Raw genomic sequence first — 21,679 nt, forward strand, 5'->3', positions numbered from 1 at the left:
TTTTTTCTTAAATGTATCAGTGAGCCTCAATTTGTATTCTCATCTTTTTATATTAAGAAACACTTAGAAAATCCTCCTGTGGCGTGCCAGCTGTCTTTCATGTTTTTAAATTAGATTTTTTCAGCACTTTTCCCTTCTATGGATTCTTCTTCTAGGATTCATACACAGTTTGTTTTTGTTTTGTCTTATCATCAAACAGCGGGCGTGTATTGACTTTGCCATCAATGCCAAGCCGCTGACAAGATACATGCCCGAGAACAAGCAATCCTTCCAGTACAAGATGTGGAAGTTTGTGGTGTCGTCGCCGTTCGAGTACGCCATCATGACTTTAATCGCCCTCAATACAGTTGTGCTGATGATGAAGGTCAGTGATTCCTCCTGCTAGCGATTCAAAGCGCCAATTCCTCTCAAATCCCTCTCAGCCAGAAAAGTGATACTTCAGTTCCCAATATGATGCAGCAAACTGTTGTATAATTTAAGAGGATTGCAGAAGCAGAGGCAGTTCCCATGAATCTGTACCATTTAATAATTTAGCTCTTAAGGCAGAGATGTAATTACAAAAGCAATGTTGGTCTGGCCTTGGGACATGGTCAACAATGAAATATCAAACGGCGCCACTATTGCACCACAGCGACACTTCTGCCAAACTGTGCTTGCTGCTATCGGAGAGAAGTGCTTGTGTCTTGGCAATTTCTTTATTCATCTACTCCGAAGAGAAAATCTCTGAGGCAATGGAACAGCCAGTTTGGGTATTAATGCAGGCTGGTGCCAGAAAGGAGGAGGTCTGTTCGCCCGGTGCTTGTCCAATTGTACCCACATTTGTTTCTCACACTTCAAATTTGAGTAGCATTTCAGTCCCTCAGGCACATTTTGTCAAAGGAAGCCGTGGCGCCGGCAGGATTCTATTTCGCACAACAACCGCCGCAGCTCTCTTGCAGTAGCTCATATTTGCAGTAGAGTCATGCGAAAGGCCAAATACACCACACACAGCCAGCCGCATATAGAAACGCACACAGCTTCACACAATATTAAAAGTTTCACACAAAATAATGTGGTCATATCTGTAGTGACTTTCAACAAAACTAATATAGGCCTGTGTAAATACAAATATGTCCAGTGCGCTGTGTAACTTTGGATTCGGCGATCCATTTTCCAGTTTCTTTTTTTTAACACTTTTTATTAATTCCTAAGTGACTGAAATGTAAGGATTCTATAACATTTCAGTCACAGGCATAGATATAAAACTTTTTCTATATTTATCGTCCAGGATTGTGAAGTTAGTATTATGTTGCTGGATGAAGGGTTAACAACGGCCACAACTAGAAAACTTTAAAAAGAAGAAAATGTGTCATCAGTCACAGAGTTTTTGTCACAGACTATATATTTAGCAGAGACTGGGGATCTTGCACTTTGACTTCTGTCCACAGTTCTACGGAGCGCCAGACCTGTACGAGTCCATGCTGAAATACTTAAACATCGTCTTCACAGCCCTCTTCACACTGGAGTGCATCCTCAAGATTATTGCCTTCGGTCCACTGGTGAGACCATATGCTGCGTGTACTCATCAAGCACTCTTCAATTATTCACTGTTGTATTGTGTTTCTGTTTACACACATGAGGGCTAATCTCTCTTTGGATATGCAAATCAGCCAGAAGAATGAGACTGAGGGTGACTTCTGCATCAAGCAGCTCTTACTGTGCTTTTAGTGCTCAGTTAATTAAATGTTGTCCTTGTGAATGCTTAGTATTTAGAGACTAACCGGGTATTTCTAATTACGCATTGGAGACATTTTTACACTTTCATTTGTTACACTTGGATGTTTGAAGGGTGTGATTTTTGTTTGGGCAAAAGTACATACAGTAAAATGTATAGCAGAGGATAACAAAACAGTCAAAGTAAAAGGTGTGAGATCTCAAATTCCGGGAATGAGGAGGGTGAACTGGTAAGAAAAAGAAGGGATGATTGGTAGCAGGGGTGCGCAAAAAGAATAAATCTTTTCCCAACATGGGGCCGTCTGGCCCGCAGCGAGGCGTTTTATCTCTTCGTTCCATTTACCAGGCCCATTTATTAAATGGCTTTTCTCACACACCACTTCCCTCCACCTATTTAGCTGTTAAGCCCAGACGGATGAGCTCGCATCTGCTGGTATTAACACTCTGCTGCTGCATCTCTTCAGACTGCAGCTGCAGGGCCTGGCAGCAGCCTCTACCCTCAGGGGCTGGATGATTGACCAGTCTGAGGCCAACCAGGCAGCAGCTCAGCAGTTAGTTTATGCAGGGGTGGGTGGGGTGGGGGGGTGTGTGTGTGTGTGTGTGTGTGTGTGTGTGTGTGTGTTTGTGTGTGTGTGTGTTTTATATATTTTGAAAAGAAATTTCACACCCCTGCAACTTTTTGCATATGCACATATCTGTAAGTCTAACCAAATACCCAGACTGTAACTATGCATTCAAATTCGTACAAATATGTCATGTTCCTAAAGTTCCTGCATAGGTTGTGTTAACTTATTTTCATGGAGACCAAATATTCATTTTATTGGCTTTCTAATTGAATCTAATAAATATAAAAACTGAAATATGGTGATTTTAAATAAAGCCTGGGGACCTGTTTAGAGTATGAAAATGTCTATTAAAATATAAATGGGTTAGGAAGGTTCAAAAATACACAATTAGTCAGGTAATTGATAGATTGATTGGGCAAAACAGAGAGAGAGAATTAACTATCAATCAACTATTTTGATTATCAATTATTTATTGAGGTCATTTTTTAAGGCCAAAATTATTTATATCATTGTAAACTCAATATCTTCAGTTATCTTCTGAATATCTGATTTTGGACTGTTGTTTGGACAAAACAGGACTTTTGAAGATGTCCCAAGGGGGCATTGTTCACAACATTAATTTTATTTATCAAAAATCACAGCAAAACAATAGTCGCAGCCCTAGTTTGAAAAGTTTTCCCACTCTGTTTCATCATATAGAGTATGAAAAACACAGAAAATAATCACAACACCCAGAATTGTACCATATTTTGAATGAACTCTCTCAGTCCAGCCTGATCGCTTTATGCTCTTTGTCTTTTAGAACTACCTGAAAGCAGCCTGGAATGTGTTTGACTTTGTGACTGTGCTGGGAAGCATCACAGACATCTTGGTCACAGAGATTAAGGTAAGAGCTGCAGCGAGCATGGGCTCCGCTTGAGTGCCATTACACCAGTCTCTTATAAGGCACTTTGTACATGAGTATCAGGATTCAGTGCATGCCCACAGCTGCTGCAGCAACAGCAAGTAGATTCGGTCCATTAGTTTACTCATATACAGAATATCATTTACATTAGATTTGCAAGTAATGGCTATTTTTGTTATCCGTTTTTCTACATATGTGTTTGGATAGATTGATGAATTATTGTCTATAAAATAGTGAAAAATGCCCATCACAAGTTGTGAAAGCCCAAGGTGATGTCTTATGTCATAATATTATTTTTGTATTTTTATCAACATTTTAAAACCCAAAGATTTTCAATTCACAATGTTGTAAAAACCGAGAAAAGCAACCATTGACCTATTATCGAAATTGTTACAAACAATGAATTGGCTAATTGTTTCAGCACTAATTTACATGTCATTTTGTTTATCGAAGACGGGTCTTTTTTACTGTTTTTTTTCCAACCACTTCAGCTATTAAATCCTGAATGTAGAAGTCATGCTTTGCTAAGCTCTTACAGTCTCAGTCCTTGAATCCAAAGCTCAGCCAAGAAAACTGTGAGCCAAACAATATGAAATCATGAAAATCAATACATGAAACAAAGCAAGCCGCAGGGAAACAGGAGGAACAATACTGCTGTTACAGTTTGCAGCATTTTGTTGTCTCTGTAAAAATTGACAAAAGTAATTGATTGTGAGATGAGGGCTGAGACAGAGTGCTGTTGCTTTCTGTGTGGCAAAGTCGGTCTCTTTCTTTGTGTGACTTTCTTTTCATGTGATCATTAGTCTTCTTTTCTGTCTCTTCTCTCTCGCTTTCCTTCTCCGTTTTTTTTTCTTCTCTTTTGCTGTTTCCATATTCTGCTGTGTCTCTCCTGGCACCTGTGCCCTCACTCTGCCCCCTCTGTCACATCTGACACCTCTAGACGGTAAGTGGCTTTTCTTGTTGGCCGCTGATATTGTCAATTCCCTCGTCAGTGAGTGTTGTTCTCTCCCACAGTCTTAGTTTAAATTGCCTACCTTCTGAGTCCTAAATGTGACACGATATAAAAAAAAAAACACCTATTAAACTGTTAGAAATGTGTGCCTTTACAACATAGTCATCTAGAACAGTTACATAAGATCTGACGTTTGAAATGTACACGGCAAACATTTTTTACTTTAAAGCTTTAGTGCGTAACTCTTTTATAATAATGAACACCCGTTCCATTCAAGCCATTGCCAAATGAGTTGCTACAAAGCTAATTAAGACTATCAGCTCCACACAACTCTCACTGGATTTCTCAGTATGGCTATGTTCAGAAATTGGTGTCGTCCAGCGACTCTTGTGTAAATTTGAGTAAAGATAATGACTTCTTCTGAAGAGTTCATCATGTTTTTTTTTTAATCCTCCGTGTCCACCTTGACTACGTAGCAACTGTGTGGAGGAGGGGTTGGGGGTGAAGCCCGATCACGGAAGGCTTGTATCATGTGGATGCACCGACAGTGTTGTTGTCATTACTTAGAATTCCTCATGGGGGAGACAGAAGCTACGCACTATAGCTTTAAGATGTCATTTAGTCTTATAATAAGCCAATGAGGTTTTTGTGATTTACATCAACATTGTAGCCTTGAAATCTAGATGCACCCTAGCAGCAACAAATTTAATTTGCAGCCAGGGGGGTCTAGGCACTCTCCGTTGGCTTGCGAGCTGGAAAAACCAAACTCTGGTCAGGCCAATCACATCGTGTATAGAGTCGGTGGGCGGGCTTATGGCTGCTGCTGCTGCTGGGAACAGCAGTCTTCTGGAAGACTTGTAGTTAAGCTTTTCTTTTAGAAAAAAACAAAGAACGGCACAGAAATCATTCTTAAAAAAGGAAGATGTGTTCAAAGTTTTGCCGACCGGATACGGCAAAAGTTTAATCTATCAACTAGCTCCGCTACCTTAGCGTTATGCACTGTGTACTAAGACAAGATCAGTACACTTCACCCAATGACTTGAATCTACAAAATCCTTGAAATTGTTTGGTTTGTATTGCAACTTGATTATGTCACCACCCTGCTGTGTTTTTGTGCTTGTTAAACACTATTCTTAGAACATATTTGCAGAACAAGTGCTAGTATTTAACCCTTCAACTTGAATTTAACTTTTAAATGAAAGAGAATGAAAACACAGATTTGGATCCAGCTCTGGTTGTCTGTGCTGCTTGGTATAAGCAAGAGTCAGAGTCGGATGGGAAAATCTGAGTCTGTTTTTACCATCTTGTTCCTTTGTATTATCTCTCTGTTCAATCTACTTTGATTCGTTATGCAGATAAAGCACGCTGTTCTCATTCACTGTTCCTACTTATTATTACAAAAAGTAATGCACTATTTAATCCGTGTCAGTGTTTCCTTTAGGACTTTTTTTTAGCAGTGGGGCCAGGTCCGAAAATCACCAGTTAACTTAATTTAAATTTGCAAGACCAGGATTAAATGAATTTACAACATAAGTTATACAATTAACAGTTCTCAAGGACGTACACACATGATCTCAACTGGCGTATCATCCGAACAGCGTCTCTTTTTCCTTCCTCCCTTTTTCTGCCGAGTGGCTGCGCTATTCTCCGACATGCACTCTAACAATGCAGCCCTATTTCTGATACAGTGGGGGGCAGAAATGTTGCCGGGGTGGAGCCGCCACGGTCAAATCAACATAGAGGAAACACTGCGTGTATAACTCACATAACCCACGAGCCAGGACAGCATGGCTGCCTCAAGGCGGAAGTCAGATGACATAGTACTGTATAAAGATCAACAAAATCTGTGTGGGTCAAACAACACAGGACTTTTACCCAGGAGAACACAGTTCATGACCTGTGTGTGTGAAAACAAAACGGATTTATTTTATATACTTTTGTTTTTGTAACTTATGCAATGCTTTATTATAGCTTTATTATAACCCAAACCACGATCTTTTCTAAACCTAACCAAGTAGTTGAGTTGACTAAACAAGTTCTGCACTGCAGGTGTTTGCAGGCGCACTGATCGCTCATGTTGCTGACATGTTGCATTCGTACGATAACTCACAGAAATGTGTGCATAACGTTTTCGTAAAATGTCATATAAAACCGTGTGAGGAAACAAATAATGATATGAGATTAGTTTAAAGGAAGCCTATGTAACTTTAGCTGTACGGTGGCAAGTCTCAATTATGTCATTTCCACAGCAATATCTACATAAAGTTCGCTACCATTAGCCACCATGAGCTCCGATCATACCAGACCAAGTGGGGCTGTAGCAGCAAACCTATGGAGTTATATTCTTATCTTTATTCAAGAGCGCATTCTTTCAATTTGAGAGCATTTCTCACTGATATTACGTTCAGATTTTGTAATAATTTCCCTCAAAACCTTGCTCTAACACTCAAATGGTCATGCTCACGCTTGGATTTGCTCTGCTTGTGCTCAAACTTTGTGCTCGGACTCAGATATGTTGTTCTGTGGACAGATTTCCTGCTCTCAGCTTTGAACCTTCTCCTCGCACTCAGCCTGATTCTGCGCGCTTGCAAATCTGCTGCTCTCGGATCTCTCCTGCGCGCTTGGATTTTTCTGTGTTACAACACTATCAAAATTCCACAACCAATAGAATGCCAGGTGTAGTGTTGACCAATGAAATGATCCCTGCCCGTTGAGGGTGCGTTCGTTTTTATGTGAGAACATCCGTTGCGGCCGGCTCCTCTGTAACCATGGGTCTGTAACCCAAGTTTATTTAACCCCGCCGTCCATCGCTTTATTATTAGTATATGTCAATAATGTGCACAGAATGGTCGACGGTCTTTCACCTGCACCCATCAGGAAACGGGAGAAAGCTTTGAAGTGGGACATATCAAGTTACGTAGCTACACAACTATGAGGGTGAGTAACATAAATTAAGCACATAGCATATGGCGCTAGCCTAGCTTGATGTCTGTAAACAAATAGCTTTTCTTTAAATCAGTAGTTTATCTAGCTAGATTGAACGACATATGACGGACAGTATGTGTGTATTTACAACTGGTATTTAATGACCCCACTTTGTAAATTTTCCTCGTTTGGTTAACCATGTTCCTGGGGATTTGGCTAATTTCAGACATGTTAGAGGCAATTGTAAAACCTAAACTGTAATATAACTGAAAAACAAAAGAAACTGGATTGTTTGTATCAGTTTTTACATCACTGTTGCATGTTTTTCAGATGTTCTAAATTCTTATAACATTATTTTAACAATAACATTCATATATATATATATATATATGTATGTATGTATGTATGTATGTATGTATAGAAAGTTGTAAGTACAATTCCACTCCTATAATAAAACACTATTTAAAATAGCAGTTATTTATTTTTACCCTTATGAAATCAATACAAAGCAAATTGAACAGAAAAAAAACTACTAAAGTATTTTGTTTCAGTTTCCCTTCTTCCAGGTGGGGCTGAATTACCCCTGTTGAGCTGCACCGTGTGCATGGACCAGTGTTGTACAACCACACTACTGTGTTGTTCCAGTCAGTACATTACTCCAAACGCAAAATCCCATTGGTACCCCCTGTACTCACCTGTGTGCAGAGGGCAGGCATTAGTGGCACAAACCAAGTACGTTGGCAAGTCTGATAATAATTTAATTGTAAAATCATGTTACATACACTTATCATTTCTTTCTTGCTTAAATTCACAGGGTGCACAACAAGGCCCAGGAGAGACAATTACTGTGATGTCCACAAATCCAAAGCAGAGAAGAGAAGGTAAGGTAAGATAGTAATGATGTTAAAGAAAGCTATGTACACCTAATACCTTATGTGTTGATGTCTATGAATTTGTTTTAAATAGGAGCACACTATACAAAGACAACAGTGGAGAGTTGCTGGATGGGGTCTGTCCTCAAAGTGCCAGAGATCTACAAGGACTTCACCCGTTTCTGCACCATCACCTGCATAATCCAAGTGATAAAAGAGAGAACAAACTATTTTGTTCTCTGCTTACATGAATAGGTGCATGTAATGTCTGCACACATAAACAATCAATTAATAAATGTTAAGTATCACTGATATTTCTTAAATCATTGTGGTTTTTCAGAGCAATAAGATTATTAAAGCCATGTTCATACTTGCAACAAATTAAAACCCTTATCAAGGCAAATAGGTTTTTCATTTTCTGTAATCTAAATCTAAAAACAGTATAATTAAATTTACCAGAGTGGACACTTGCAGGTGGTTAAACAGCTTTAATTTACCTTGTCAAAACAATAAGTAATTCATAACCAACTGCTCAATATTTGACACAAAACCTAAAAAGCGTATGGTTCATACTCCTGTGAAACAGTACACTTTGCCTGTAGGATTTGCTGTAGCAGGAACATTGATATTGGCAAACTGATGACCCAGGTACAGGTGAATTTGTGAGCAGGGTTATGATATGAACTAAAATAAAGATAAGATAAGCCTAGTGTTCACAAGAGGGATACTTCAGGTATTGCAACACAAGTTATAGAATAATTGAATTAAATAGGAGGTATATATAACTAGTAGAAAATAAATTAACTAAACAAGAGCAATTAAGGCAAAGTTATGAGGTAATAGCAAGCTAAAGTGACGTATAATCAATAGCAGTGAGTCACATCAACAGTGTACACCAGAATAATATATACTGTGATTAAGTAATGATACTTAGTGTTGTCTGTAGACTACTAATATAACAAAACCGAAAAATAATATAGTGTACGATGCAGTATGGAGAACAACCGAGTCCCATATGACCCCAAGAGACATTGCAGCTGTTGATGATGTTGCAGATGGTTGTAGTCTGTAGCCAGTCATACAGTAGGTAGATCTGGAGCAGCAGGGTGACTTCTAGCTTTCATGGGCTGGTGATAAGACTCTGCTGCTATGATGCAGCATTGGTCGAGCCCTTCATTTCCTACTGGAAGAAAAGAAAAGAAAATGCTTGTTTTTTCTGTTCAGTTTGCTTTGTATTCATAAAAAAAAACTGCTATTTAAGGAGCAAATTATTCTAGATCTGTTTTTATTATAGTGATAACATTGTACTTAACATTACAACGTTTTATACAGACTGATATGAATCCCTCATTTTCAAACTAATGTTATATGAAGAAATGAAGACTAAATTCTGATGAACAACACACAACAGTGATGCAAAAACGAACACAAACAATCCAGTTTCTGGTGTTCTTTCAGTTATATTATAGTTTAGGTTTTACTATTGGCTCTAACATTAAATTAGCAAAATCTCCAGGAACAAGGTTAACCAAACGAGGAAAAATACACATACTGTCGGTCATATGTTGTTCAATCTAGCTAAACTATGAAGAAAATCTATTTGTTTACGGACATCAAGCTAGGCTGTATGTTAGCATGTCTGAAATTAGCCAAATCCCCAGGAACATGGTTAACCAAACGAGGACAAATTACAAAGTGGGATCATTAAATACCAGTTGTAAATACACACATACTGTCCGTCATACAGTAGGTCGTTCAATCTATCTAGCTAGCTAAATTACCGATATAAAGAAAAGCTATTTGTTTACGGACATCAAGCTAGGCTAGCTATGGCTAGCGCCATATGCTATGTGCTTAATTTATGTTACTCACCCTCATAGTTGTGTAGCTACGTAACTTGATATGTCCCACTTCAAAGCTTTCTCCCGTTTCCTGATGGGTGCAGGTGAAAGACCGTCGACCATTCTGTGCACATTATTGACATATACTAATAATAAAGCGATGGACGGCGGGGTTAAATAAACTTGGGTTACAGACCCATGGTTACAGAGGAGCCGGCCGCAACGGATGTTCTCACATAAAACGAACGCACCCTCAACTGGGCAGGGATCATTTCATTGGTCAACACTACACCTGGCATTCTATTGGTTGTGGAATTTTGATAGTGTTGTAACACAGAAAAATCCAAGCGCGCAGGAGAGATCCGAGAGCAGCAGATTTGCAAGCGAGAATCAGGCTGAGTGCGAGGAGAAGGTTCAAAGCTGAGAGCAGGAAATCTGTCCACAGAACAACATATCTGAGTCCGAGCACAAAGTTTGAGCACAAGCAGAGCAAATCCAAGCGTGAGCATGACCATTTGAGTGTGAGAGCAAGGTTTTGAGAGAAATTATTACAAAATCTGAACGTAATATCAGTGAGAAATGCTCTCAAATTGAAAGAATGCGCTCTTGAATAAAGATAGGAATATAACTCCATACAAACCCTTAAGTGTATTATCTTGAGGTTGTGTTTTATTGCTAATGAATAAATTTGTTAAAAAGAAGTATGTGTCATTTTGTTTTTTTCTCCAGAGTGACATAGTAGGTATGGCTTTAAATCCCTTTATCCTGGGTTTATTTTAATACCTCACAGAGTCTCTGTTTTCTCTCCCAGGACAAAATGATCAACCTGAGTTTCCTGAGGCTGTTCAGAGCGGCTCGTCTCATCAAGCTGCTGCGGCAGGGCTACACCATCCGTATCCTGCTGTGGACCTTTGTTCAGTCCTTCAAGGTGATTAAACACACACAGTAGTACCCTAAACACGCAAACCATCAGTATGTGCCTTTAGACATGCATGTAAAATATGTAAGTAAATTTGATTTACAGTATGTAGCGAGTTTCAAAACAAAAAGTTTTTACTGAAAAAGAGACAAAGGGAGTTCAATCAGGAAAGACACACGTGTATAAGAATGCAGATGTGGATTTATTCAATAGAGATTTTATTGTTAAGCTCGTCAATTCGATTGATTTATAGGTAAATAAAAGAATATCACACAAAATACAAATAGTGGAAAAGAGGGATCAAAAGCAGGCAGAAGCACACTTTAGACTTCTTCTGTTAAAATCAAACTACAGTATATAGCTCTCAGCAGACAGCAGCTCGGATTTTCGCCCACTGCCGGTTTGCTCTCTAAATCCCCTGGGACAAGTTGAGTTAAATGCAGAGCGCCGGGCTGCAGCCGAGGGAATTTATAGCAGGTTTAATGTCAGTGGTGAGAGCTTTTAAGCCCAATGAAAATGGACAGTAGTTGCAGAGTGTTAAAAGGTTGCTATTTAATTACAACAAATGTTCTCCTCCTCCTCACAGCAATATAAATAGCTGGTTAAAAGAATCGACCCTGCAGGTCAGGTTGACTGCTCGGGTTCTTAAATAAGACTGTAAAACCTTATAAGGGCGCTAGTCTGCTGCGGAGAATCCGATTTGTGAATGTGTGTGTGTGTGTGTGTGTGTGTGTGTGTGTGCAGAGACAGACGGAGAGATCAAACGAGAGGCCATATGTGTTTGTGTATGAGAGCAAGAGGTTGTAACATGTATCAGTTTGTGCTCTGAGTGTCTTTAACCTGTATTTATGTGTTTGTGTTCAGGCTCTGCCATATGTCTGCCTGCTCATTGCCATGCTGTTCTTCATCTATGCCATCATTGGAATGCAGGTGAGTCATGACCAGCTGGACTAAAGGAGATCAGATAGTAATGAGTCAGCGATGGATGCCTCCTAAAAAGTGTGGATGTCTTGTTTATCCAGAGTCCATACACAACCATGGTACCCCTCCACAGGTGTTTTTACCTGTTTTGGCTAATTAAACCTTTTCTCAGAACTGTACGCCTCTATTAATATTATAAGTACAGTTGTAGCTTATGGAGTTTGGGGACCTGAGCAGCGGTCAAACAAGCCAGAATAAGAATGATAATAAATTGGGGGTGTTGCAGGCCCCGGATAGCTCAGAGCGGGTGCCCACATATATAGAGGTTTACTCCTCGATGCAGCAGGCCCGGGTTCAACTCCGACCTGAGGCCCTTTGCTGCATGTCATTCCCCCTCTCTCTCCCCTTTCATGTCTTCAGCTGTCCTGTCAAAATAAATCCCGAAAATCAATCAAAATGAGCTTTCGATTTAGAATTCAAAAGTAGTCAGCAATGACGCAGAAACAACAGAGCTGGAAAATCCTGCTGCTGCGGCAACATTTTCCCTTCCTCGTGAGTGAGTTACGTTAACAAAAAACGTAGGCTCCGAAAGGACTTCATGGTGTCTTCAGGTGCACCTCGTTAAACTAGTTGTGCATTTTATTGCTAGAAAGAATCTAGTAGCTTTTATTGTGGAATTGCCATCCCTATTGAAAAAGAAAATGCATTAAAACATGAAACAATTATAATGTGGAAGGCCACAATACAACTTGTCTAATGTGGTTATGTGTGGTTTAACTATCAGTTTATCTATTAATGAGTTTCATGTAGGCTATGCACTAATTTATGGTAGGGGATTTCATTGTTGGCTGAAACTTTGTCTCAGGTGTTTCAGTAGACACCTGCTAGCAAATGATAATTATTAAGTGTGATTTGTTTTTTAAATGACATGGCTAGCTGTAGTACTGTTATTTATCTTAAGTTAGTTGACGCTATGCTAGCTTCCTGTGTTTTGCGGTCCAGACAGGGATGCAATAGATGAAATTTGAACACTTTGTAAACCTTATAATGTCCCACAGTACAACAGCACAGTGATCTGCCTTCAGTAAATCTGCATCAACACATCACTGACATACAGTAGTCTCAATAAAAATGTAATATTATACCTTTCACAAACCAAATATGTATTGCAGGGCTATTGCCTTGGGTTGCATAAGATTGTACAGGTGTTTGATTTATTTTTTTCCTTTTTAGAGGTAGCAGATTTAAAGGATTAGCCTACTTACTTTTTATTCTTCTCATTTATAAGATTGTCACCAGGTTTTTGCTGAAGTCAAGATGCCACATTCATATGTTACTGCTGTCAGAGTTGTGGTGTTTATAGGCCAGCATGATGGACATGCCGAGGGGCAAATAAATATTTAAAATGAGACTTCTGGGTTGTGGGACGTACCAAGTTGTGGCAGTTATCCACTCTATTCAATAAATCAGTGCAGATTTATTGGCATGGAGTTAGGAATAAATACATGTTGACAAAGCATATACATAAACTGAGTGACGGTAAAAGTAAATAATGAAAAGATACAATTTATACAGAAGAAATAGCAATATACATTAAATAAAAACGCTAATTACAGATAAAATTGAATTATATGCAAAACCAAAGAGGGTTTCTCCCTTTTCTCTCAAATTACCTTCCTTGTCAAAACCCAAATGTAATGAAGTACAGGGTCTACTATTGGGATAACATAAAACAATGGTATGCATATCATACTGTATAAACAAAAAAAAAAGAGAATGAAAAAGATATTTGTGATAAGTATATATGATAAAATGATCATTAAACATAATGAAATAATTGAAAAGGATGTAAGAGGGTCTCAGGTCTCAAATTTAGGACTGGTGGGTTTAGTTGGGTTGGGTCTTAATGCTCCTAATAACTTGGTTTACAATTTTCTATAATATTAGATAGTTATGACTAAATAAGCAACAATCACATTTAAAGTGTAATATAATAATTAAGAATTTTTACTTTATCAGTGCTGTGTGGGTGTGCTTTGATCAAATTTAACTGACCAACCAACTGACTAACCAAATTACCCACCAGCTACCATCGGATTCTGATTCAAAAGTTGCTAAATCCTGATTGGTTTACAGAAGTACGTGACATTGTGTTTTTCCACATGAGTTCTGCCCACTTCAAACCAGTGAGAAGAAAAGAGAAAAAAAGAAATGCATATAATCTGTCCTGTGAAATAACCAAAACTGTTCTAAGTTTGGTATTTTGGGTCTTAGTTTGAGGACTGGGCAGACCTCTGTTGTAGTCTCTGTGCTGCAGTAGTTGACTCTAACAGTTGAGTAGGACTTTAAATGTTTGGGGTTTGCTCTCCTGCTGCCTCAGGTGTTTGGCAACATCGAGCTGAATGAGGAGACAGCAATAAATCACCACAACAACTTCCAAACCTTTTTCCAGGCCTTGACTCTTCTCTTCAGGTAATGCTGCTTCCGTATTCCAACAATTCCAGTACCACAAATAACCCAGTGCCTTCTGATGACACCAGCCCCTTGTCCTGTCACTGTGTGTGTTGCAGGAGTGCGACAGGCGAGGCGTGGCACGAGATCATGTTAGCGTGTCTCAGTAACCGGCCGTGTGATAAGCTCTCAGGAACCGTGGGGAAGGAGTGTGGAAGTGAATTTGCCTACTTCTATTTTGTCTCCTTCATCTTTCTCTGCTCCTTCCTGGTCAGTGTGAAATGAAACCGAGGGGCCGTCCCCCCTGTTTTCAGACAGTGTGTTCTGAATGACACAAATTATTCTGAAGTTTTGTGGTTTTGCATGTTTCAATTACCAATTGGAACATGCAAACAGTCAAACTTAGATCATTGTGACTTTTTGTCGTTTTGTTTTCAGTAATCAAAAAATACCCAGATCTTTTGAAAGGAGCAGGTTTGTTTGAACCTATTTTCATCCAGATTTTATGCCCCCATGAACCCAAAAGTAATCCTGTTCCCTGCTGCGAGAAGACCCTGTTTGCAGTTTGTCGTAGACAAGGTCTTCTTGCACCGAGCACAGCTCAGAAAAAGCCGACAGTTACAGAAAAGCAAAAAGAGAAATGGGAAGAAAATGCAAATGGCCTGCTGGTTATGTGACAAAATCTCTTCAAGTAAAAGTAAACAGCTAAATTGCAAAAGGTATTTTTAGATGTTCACCTAGAACAATTCAAATGATCAAAATAAACCAATACATACATGGATTGGTTTCCCAAAAATAGAGTAAAACAGTGAGTTGTTGGTCAACAATAGGAAAGTGTTATTGTCAGTAAAGTTGCAAGTGTGGTCAATTCCAAAAAGATATATGTAACATGTAGGAAATTAAGTAGTCAGCAGTAACATGTAGGAAATGTAGGAAATGAAGTAGTCAGCTGTAACATAGAATGTATAGTTTGTAGTTTTTGGGCTAAAAACATCCAAAATCACCAAGATGGTCCTTTAAGTAGAAATTAGATTTTATTTATTTATTCATTATTAATTTATTTTACATACTTATGTTTTCCTTCTCTAGATGTTGAACCTATTTGTGGCTGTCATCATGGACAACTTTGAGTATCTGACAAGGGACGCCTCCATCCTGGGGCCCCATCACCTTGATGAATTCATCCGCGTGTGGGCAGAGTATGACCCTGCTGCCTGGTAAGTGCTTCTGCTGTTTCTCTCTGACCTGTGCAGCTACGGTATAGTCCCTAATATCAGCCAGTGTCAGTGTTAAAGAGGGGAGTGTTTGCTTTTGGAAGAGAGGAATGCTAGGAAACAGGGAACTCTCAGCTCTGAGTTCCAGCAGGATGACTCTGCGATGTGGAACTGGAGAAATCCCATCTTAGAATGGCATTAAGCCTGAGCCAGAAGTTGGCTGAGGCTGCTGACGAGCCCCCTGTCGGCCAGACTGATGCATGTAAATCCAGCGTTCCGCTTGGCGGCCGCTCAGCCCTCTTTGCCTCTAAGCCGGCAGGCTCCAAATCTCCTCAGTCTGTCACTGTGGAGAGAAGAAGAGAAAGTATTTCTATCCCTTTAAAGGGTAGAATACAGGTCGATGTCAGCGCCCTCTCTGCTCCTTACACTGACAGTGTTTAACTTGACTAAAGCACAATACTAGTTCTGCGTGAGACAGTGCGAGGCGTAATCTGTCTCCGATTATGTAAGGCTCATTAAGTTTTAACCAAGGCTTCACAGAAGCCTTGTCAGTGAGTCAGGACTGCGAGATGTGAAATACGAAATTGCCATCTCCTGACAGACATTACGGGGGAGGAATTATTATTTATTCCTTTGAATATAAATTAGCTGCTCTCAGAGATGTGCCTTCAGTAACAGTCAACTGCTTTAACTCATTTTTATGTCAGGTTGAAGCAATGAGTATATTTAAGGCTCAGTTTTCACTTGTTTTCACAGATTTCTTTAAAAGGTTTAACGGTTTAAACAGATTTCACAGTTTTTATGTCTTTTACACATCCAAAAGTTGTTGTGTTTTCTGCAGCATGAAGAAAATGACCACTTTAGTTTACAGTAAACACAGGGCCAGAACCATACCTGTTTGTTTTTTGGGGGGGAATTTAGGGTTTAAAGAGGAATTTTACATTCTACAATTAGAAATGTACATGTGGTGCTAATTTAAAAATCTTATTACAGTATTTTTAGACTAAAAGGGAAACTTTAGTATTTTTCAACCCTGATCTTATCCAGTCCGTTTCCCAGTGTTTATGTCTAAGTGAATAATGGGGACAAGAATTTTGAAATTGGTCCAGTATTAAGCTAGGAGTTTTGAAAAATACTAAAGTTTCCCTTTAATATACTTTACACTTTTACTACTTTACAGTGAACTAAAAAAAAAGGATTTAGTATTTTTCCACCATAACTGCATTCCTGCCAGTGGGGAGTGGGCTTTCAATCAGTATTTAGACCTTAAGATTGGGCAAAAAGTAAAACTAAGTAAAAATGAAATATGAAAAGTCCAAATATATTTTTAAAGGTGCAATATGTAATACTGACAGTTAGTGTTTAAAATAGTTACTGCAGTACAAATTCAAAATACTGGAGAGAGTCGTCTCCCTCACCCCCTCCTCCCCAGACTCAAAGTTCACAGAGATTTCCAGTCTGAGACAGTAGCATCCATAATCTAGCTTTGCCAGACCCTTGTCCAAAGCGTGTGGAAGGAGCATCCACAACAATGTTGCTAGACGCTTAGATGCTAACGTTAGATGCTAACGTTAGATGCTAACGTTAGATGCTGGCTATATTGACTGGTTACAAGCGACATTTCCCTAGTAACCGTGATAAATTTGGCCTGAAGCTAATGCTTACCTGTTCAGGAGGAAATTAGCCAACTCTGCGTCCTTTTGGGCTCTAAGCTGTCTCCGTCTTTCAAATACATCTCCAATATTGGTTGGTTACGTCTCTGGTCACGCAACTGTTAGAAACATGCCAGTTTTTTCTTTAGGTCGGGTAGAATCTACTGTATCTCTGTTGATCCTGTTTGCTGCTTTCAAGGCTGTACTAACGTTAGAGCTGTAGCACGCTGGGTTTACGTATTTTCAGGTATATCTGGCAACCCGGCCTGGCTGTCAAACTGGGCAGTTGATAACAACACACAGGCCAAAACACAAACAGAAATTCCGTCATGAAACGGAAATTTCAAAAGGAGAAAATACTGGCATTAGCATTGTTGTCAGAAAAGATAGTATTTCAAGTTAGCATGTTTCCTTATTATCTGATGATGCATTGGGGTCATTTTTTGATTTATTACAATAAATATATTACATATTGGACCTTTAAAATCCACTGCTGACCTCAGTATTTGTAAAACTCTGGCTACGGCCCTGAGGCCTGTACTACGAATGAAGATCAACATGCCCTGGATTTATTTCAGTTACCCGGCTTCACCTAACCTAACAACCGTGGTCCTGCATAAGCTGTGTCACGACGGTGGTTATCAACCCAGGGTTTCCCAATCTAGCGACGCGCGCGTTCACATAAAAGAGGCGGTGTTTGCACAGCATGACCAATCGCAAACATCTACCAGAGCCACATATAATATATAAAAACTATATAAACTATAATTCTACATAAATATGAAGAACATAGACATGGTTTTACAGGCAAAACACATGAAGGATAGCTGGCAAAAAAGCCCTTGCTGTCATGCGTAAATCACAACGCTTATCAATATCACTTCCCCATCAGTCAGGCAGAAGATCTGACCATAATTACACTTTTGCTTTCCATAAACTGTTGTTGCTTTAGCCTATTATATTATCCTGGCAGTGGGAAGCATCATGAGAGAAAATAAAAAAATATAAAAACATAATTCAAAACGATGTGTGGCATTGGCAACACATGGCTCAAGAAGCCGACAAATAGCCTATACGTGTAATTCCCTCCGCTGAAAATATATCTTTCATAAAAATATCCATCAGGGAATGTTAACGGTGTCGGTCTCTAAATGTTTTAACTTTTATGAGCGTACCTCTCTCTCTCTCTCTCTCTCTCTCTCTCTCTCTCTCTCTCTCAGCGCACCGAGCTCCACCTGATCTCCTAACGGTGACGCCGTTATCAGTCGAGTATTGATTGGTCAGTAGGCGGTGCTTTTACACCGGTTGATCTCTAATCTCCAACATAACCTGCTCCCGACCAGGTTAGGTGTTCAGCATAAGTTACCAGGGCGATTTAACCCGGTAACAAGTAATCCACCGTCGTGATACACAAAACCCTGGGTTGAACCTGAAGTTACCTTGTTAACGCCAAATCTTGCTTCATAGTGCAGGCCTCTGATGTCTTGCAAAAGAAAACAAGCTGTGAGAAGAAGACAGTCTTTTCCAGACACTTTTTCTCTCTCTAAGTAAGAAAAAAAAAATAAGTCAGCAAAAACAAGCTATGAAAGTTTTAGATTTTGACAGTCAAAATAAACACCAACAATTTCACAGATGAAGTCAGAAAAATAAAAACTGAAACAACTGTTGTATTATTTATGCTGCTACTGAGTATTTACCGAACTGTTAATGACCGCTAAAAGAGAACGGCTTATTATAGATGATGTAATGAAATAACCTGTGACCTAACCACTTAAACATGTCTTATCTTTTACAGCGGGAGGATATGCTATCAGGATATGTACAAATTGTTGCGTTTTATCTCGCCTCCCCTGGGCCTGGGGAAGAAGTGCCCTAACAGGGTGGCTTATAAGGTTTGCAATCCCACACAGTCCTTTTGTTTTCAAAGGGACCGTGATGGTTTCGGACTGTGACTGTCTGATCTCATTCCCTGCAGTGCCAGAGAATGACCCAACCACACATGCATACATTCACGCATCGATCCACCACTAACCAGCTGGCAGGTAACCATGGCGAGTGCAGGAAACAACGCCGCAAGTCAGGCTCAAACAAAAGGCATCTAATGTGATGTCTAAGATATTTCCCTGCTTCTAAACACAGGAGTGAAAGGAGAGTGGTTAGTGGAGAGCGAGCATTGTGTGCTTTGTTTCCACTTTGGTTACTGCTAATGTCTCTTAGCATGCAGGAACAGAGGGCATTGTAAAGGAATACTCCACTGGACATCTGAAATAGTAACCACCTTGAAAGTTGGCTCTGAAAGGTTTGTAGCTGCTCTTTTGAGAAGGGCGATCACTGTGGTCAGCTTGGATTATATTGGATTCCAATGACTCAGAGTCATGGCAAAAAAAGAAACCGAAAGAAAACATAAAAACCACGTAGAAAATTCTCAAACCACTTCTGCAGCATTTTTCCATTGATGTATCAAAGGGGAATTCAACTGATTTTAACTCAACTTTTCTTTAGTCTGTGGCCCAACAGGTAAATTAGGTCTCCAAGCTAATGTTTGTGAAATTGTTGAAATATGAAATCATCAAACATGCATTTTTGATGAATGAGATGACAGTATATTATCCCCGAGTATATCTCCCCCGTTAAATTGTATACAGGATGCAGGAGTTTTCTACCCCGAACTTATTGTAGACAAACTTTGTGATTGGGCCTAGAATGTGTGGAATAAAAAAATCTCTGGTTTTTCTGCACTGATTATTATACTTTCTTCTTAAAGCTGTTGATCATGAGTTTGACAGTTTTAAAGGAGTGTAAATGGGAAGTGCTCTTTTAAAAGAACTGAATATTGTGTTCTAGGATGGCGTCAGTTGTTTCCAATAAAAGTCGCCTACCAGTTAATTTCAGTGCCCATAACACGTGAGCGTTAATGTCTTTTTTTCTACCTGAGACTCCCAATACAAGTTTTGAAATTTTGGTTTTGAAGTTTGTATTGCATTTGGATGTTTGTGACCTCTAGAAAAAAAAAAAAGTTGGTTGTTTTGCATGAATGATTGTGTATGGGGAAAAAAACTTTTCGGCACAAGCACATCCTGTGACCTGCAGCTTGGGCAGTGTAGTATGTTGCAGGAGTGGTTTAGGAATTTCTTTTTTAAAAGATATTTTTTTGGGGCTTTTCCCTTTATTTGACAGTGACAGTGAATAGACGGGAAAGGTGGGAGAGAGATGGGGGATGACACGCAGCAAAGGGCCGTAGGTCGGGCTCGAACCCGGGCCACTGCAAAGGACTCAGCCTACATGGGTTTAGGCCCAGGTTTAGGAATTTCTATAGGTTAGGTTGACATTGTAAATCATTGTAAGTACTGTGAATCCGAGCTTTAATTTCATCAGAGCCACCTTTCAAGCCTTCAGGTGGTGAAAGACAGATTTTTGTTGTAGTAAGCCTTTATCATAAAATGCACTCTGGTTCCTAAATGCATATCTTCCACCATGATCCCTCCATCCAGCATCTCTGCACAGGGAATCCTCCGGAGCATCCTCCCCTCCCTCCTCCTCTGGGATCCATTCCTGAATCCTAAAACCCAACCAGGATGGTATTCCACATCATGATATCCTGGAAATCTTATTAACAAGGATTTCTGTGTTTCCCTCTCTTTCCCCTCCCATTCTATTGCCACTTTCTGTCATTATGTAACTTCCCCAACCCCTGTTAATCCCAACACCTCCTCACCTGGAAAATCTTCATTCCTCCTTCCATGGCCTCCTACCATCTTTCCCCTGGGAAGCGGCCGCATGAATTACCGCGATATGTACGAGATGCTTCGCGACATGTCCCCTCCGCTAGGTTTGGGGAAGAAATGTCCGCCCCGGGTCGCCTATAAGGTAGAATTACTCCTTTCTCCTCCGTTCCCCTCCCTCCCTTCAGTCACGGCTGGTTTCCCTGCTTCCACATGTCAAACATGTCCAGGCTTCTGTCAGTGTGTCACAGTCAGTATCTTCTGGCCTGCTGTTGTGCTGTTCTTTCTGTTCATCTTTGAAGCTCTGCGGCCATGTCATGCTCTGCGAGGGTTCGTTGTACATTTCATCTACGGGAGGGCCAAGATCAGAGAGCAAACCATCAGCAGCTGTTTTCAGCAAACAAGCATACAGACAAAGTTAGTGGCTATCTGCAGAGGAAAGTAGAATAGCTAACAGCTGAAGAGACCAATATTTTTCTCAGGTGTTGGTAGGTGTAGGAGTGTACTTTACTCTGTGATTTGTCTGTAAATCTTTGTTTGCACCTGTTATCCAGTACCAGGTTGTATCTTCAAATGTTTTTGTGATGTCACAGATGTCTGTCTGAAATGATGAAATATTTGCCCAGGGTGAAACCAATGTTTCCACAGACACAGCCAGGCTGATGTGGCCTGCCATATGAAGTCATGAAGTGGACTCAATATCCATCCAGCGAAGAAGAGTAGAGTGGATTTCAATGTGGATCATATTTTATCTTTCTGGGCAGACTATAGATATCTGTGAGACAAAGAAAATACTGAACTGTACCTTTTGAAGATGCAACCCACTGGATAACTGGTAAACATTAGTGTTTCGATTTTCTGCCTTGCTACGGGCAGAGCTTTAGGGATGTAAGCGCTTGGATAAATTGCCATCTCGACCACGTTTAAATTGCCATAAAATTTTGCTTCATGGTCCCCAGGGGATGAATGTTACTGACTTTGGTGATCCCCTGACTTTTTATCTAGCGCCACCATCAGGTCAAGATTT

General features: G+C 39.8%; 1 protein-coding gene across 6 annotated transcripts in view; it reads left to right on the plus strand.

The window, feature by feature from the left end:
* Window positions 1-21,679, plus strand: part of cacna1bb (calcium channel, voltage-dependent, N type, alpha 1B subunit, b) — a 219,534-nt gene that overhangs the window by 173,330 nt on the left and 24,525 nt on the right. For 5 of the 6 annotated variants that reach the window (XM_028602209.1, XM_028602212.1, XM_028602211.1 and 2 more), the window contains exons 34-42: window positions 200-364; window positions 1,428-1,538; window positions 3,082-3,165; window positions 10,585-10,701; window positions 11,557-11,622; window positions 13,994-14,085; window positions 14,184-14,334; window positions 15,154-15,281; window positions 20,701-20,797. In XM_028602209.1, coding sequence (XP_028458010.1) covers window positions 200-364; window positions 1,428-1,538; window positions 3,082-3,165; window positions 10,585-10,701; window positions 11,557-11,622; window positions 13,994-14,085; window positions 14,184-14,334; window positions 15,154-15,281; window positions 20,701-20,797 — 1,011 coding nt within the window. Of the gene's footprint in view, window positions 1-199; window positions 365-1,427; window positions 1,539-3,081; window positions 3,166-10,584; window positions 10,702-11,556; window positions 11,623-13,993; window positions 14,086-14,183; window positions 14,335-15,153; window positions 15,282-20,700; window positions 21,070-21,679 lie in introns of all 6 variants that reach the window. The other variant, XM_028602214.1, reaches the window with a different exon arrangement.

This window comes from Perca flavescens, chromosome 16 (genome assembly GCF_004354835.1).
Source record: "Perca flavescens isolate YP-PL-M2 chromosome 16, PFLA_1.0, whole genome shotgun sequence".
NCBI lineage: Eukaryota > Metazoa > Chordata > Actinopteri > Perciformes > Percidae > Perca > Perca flavescens.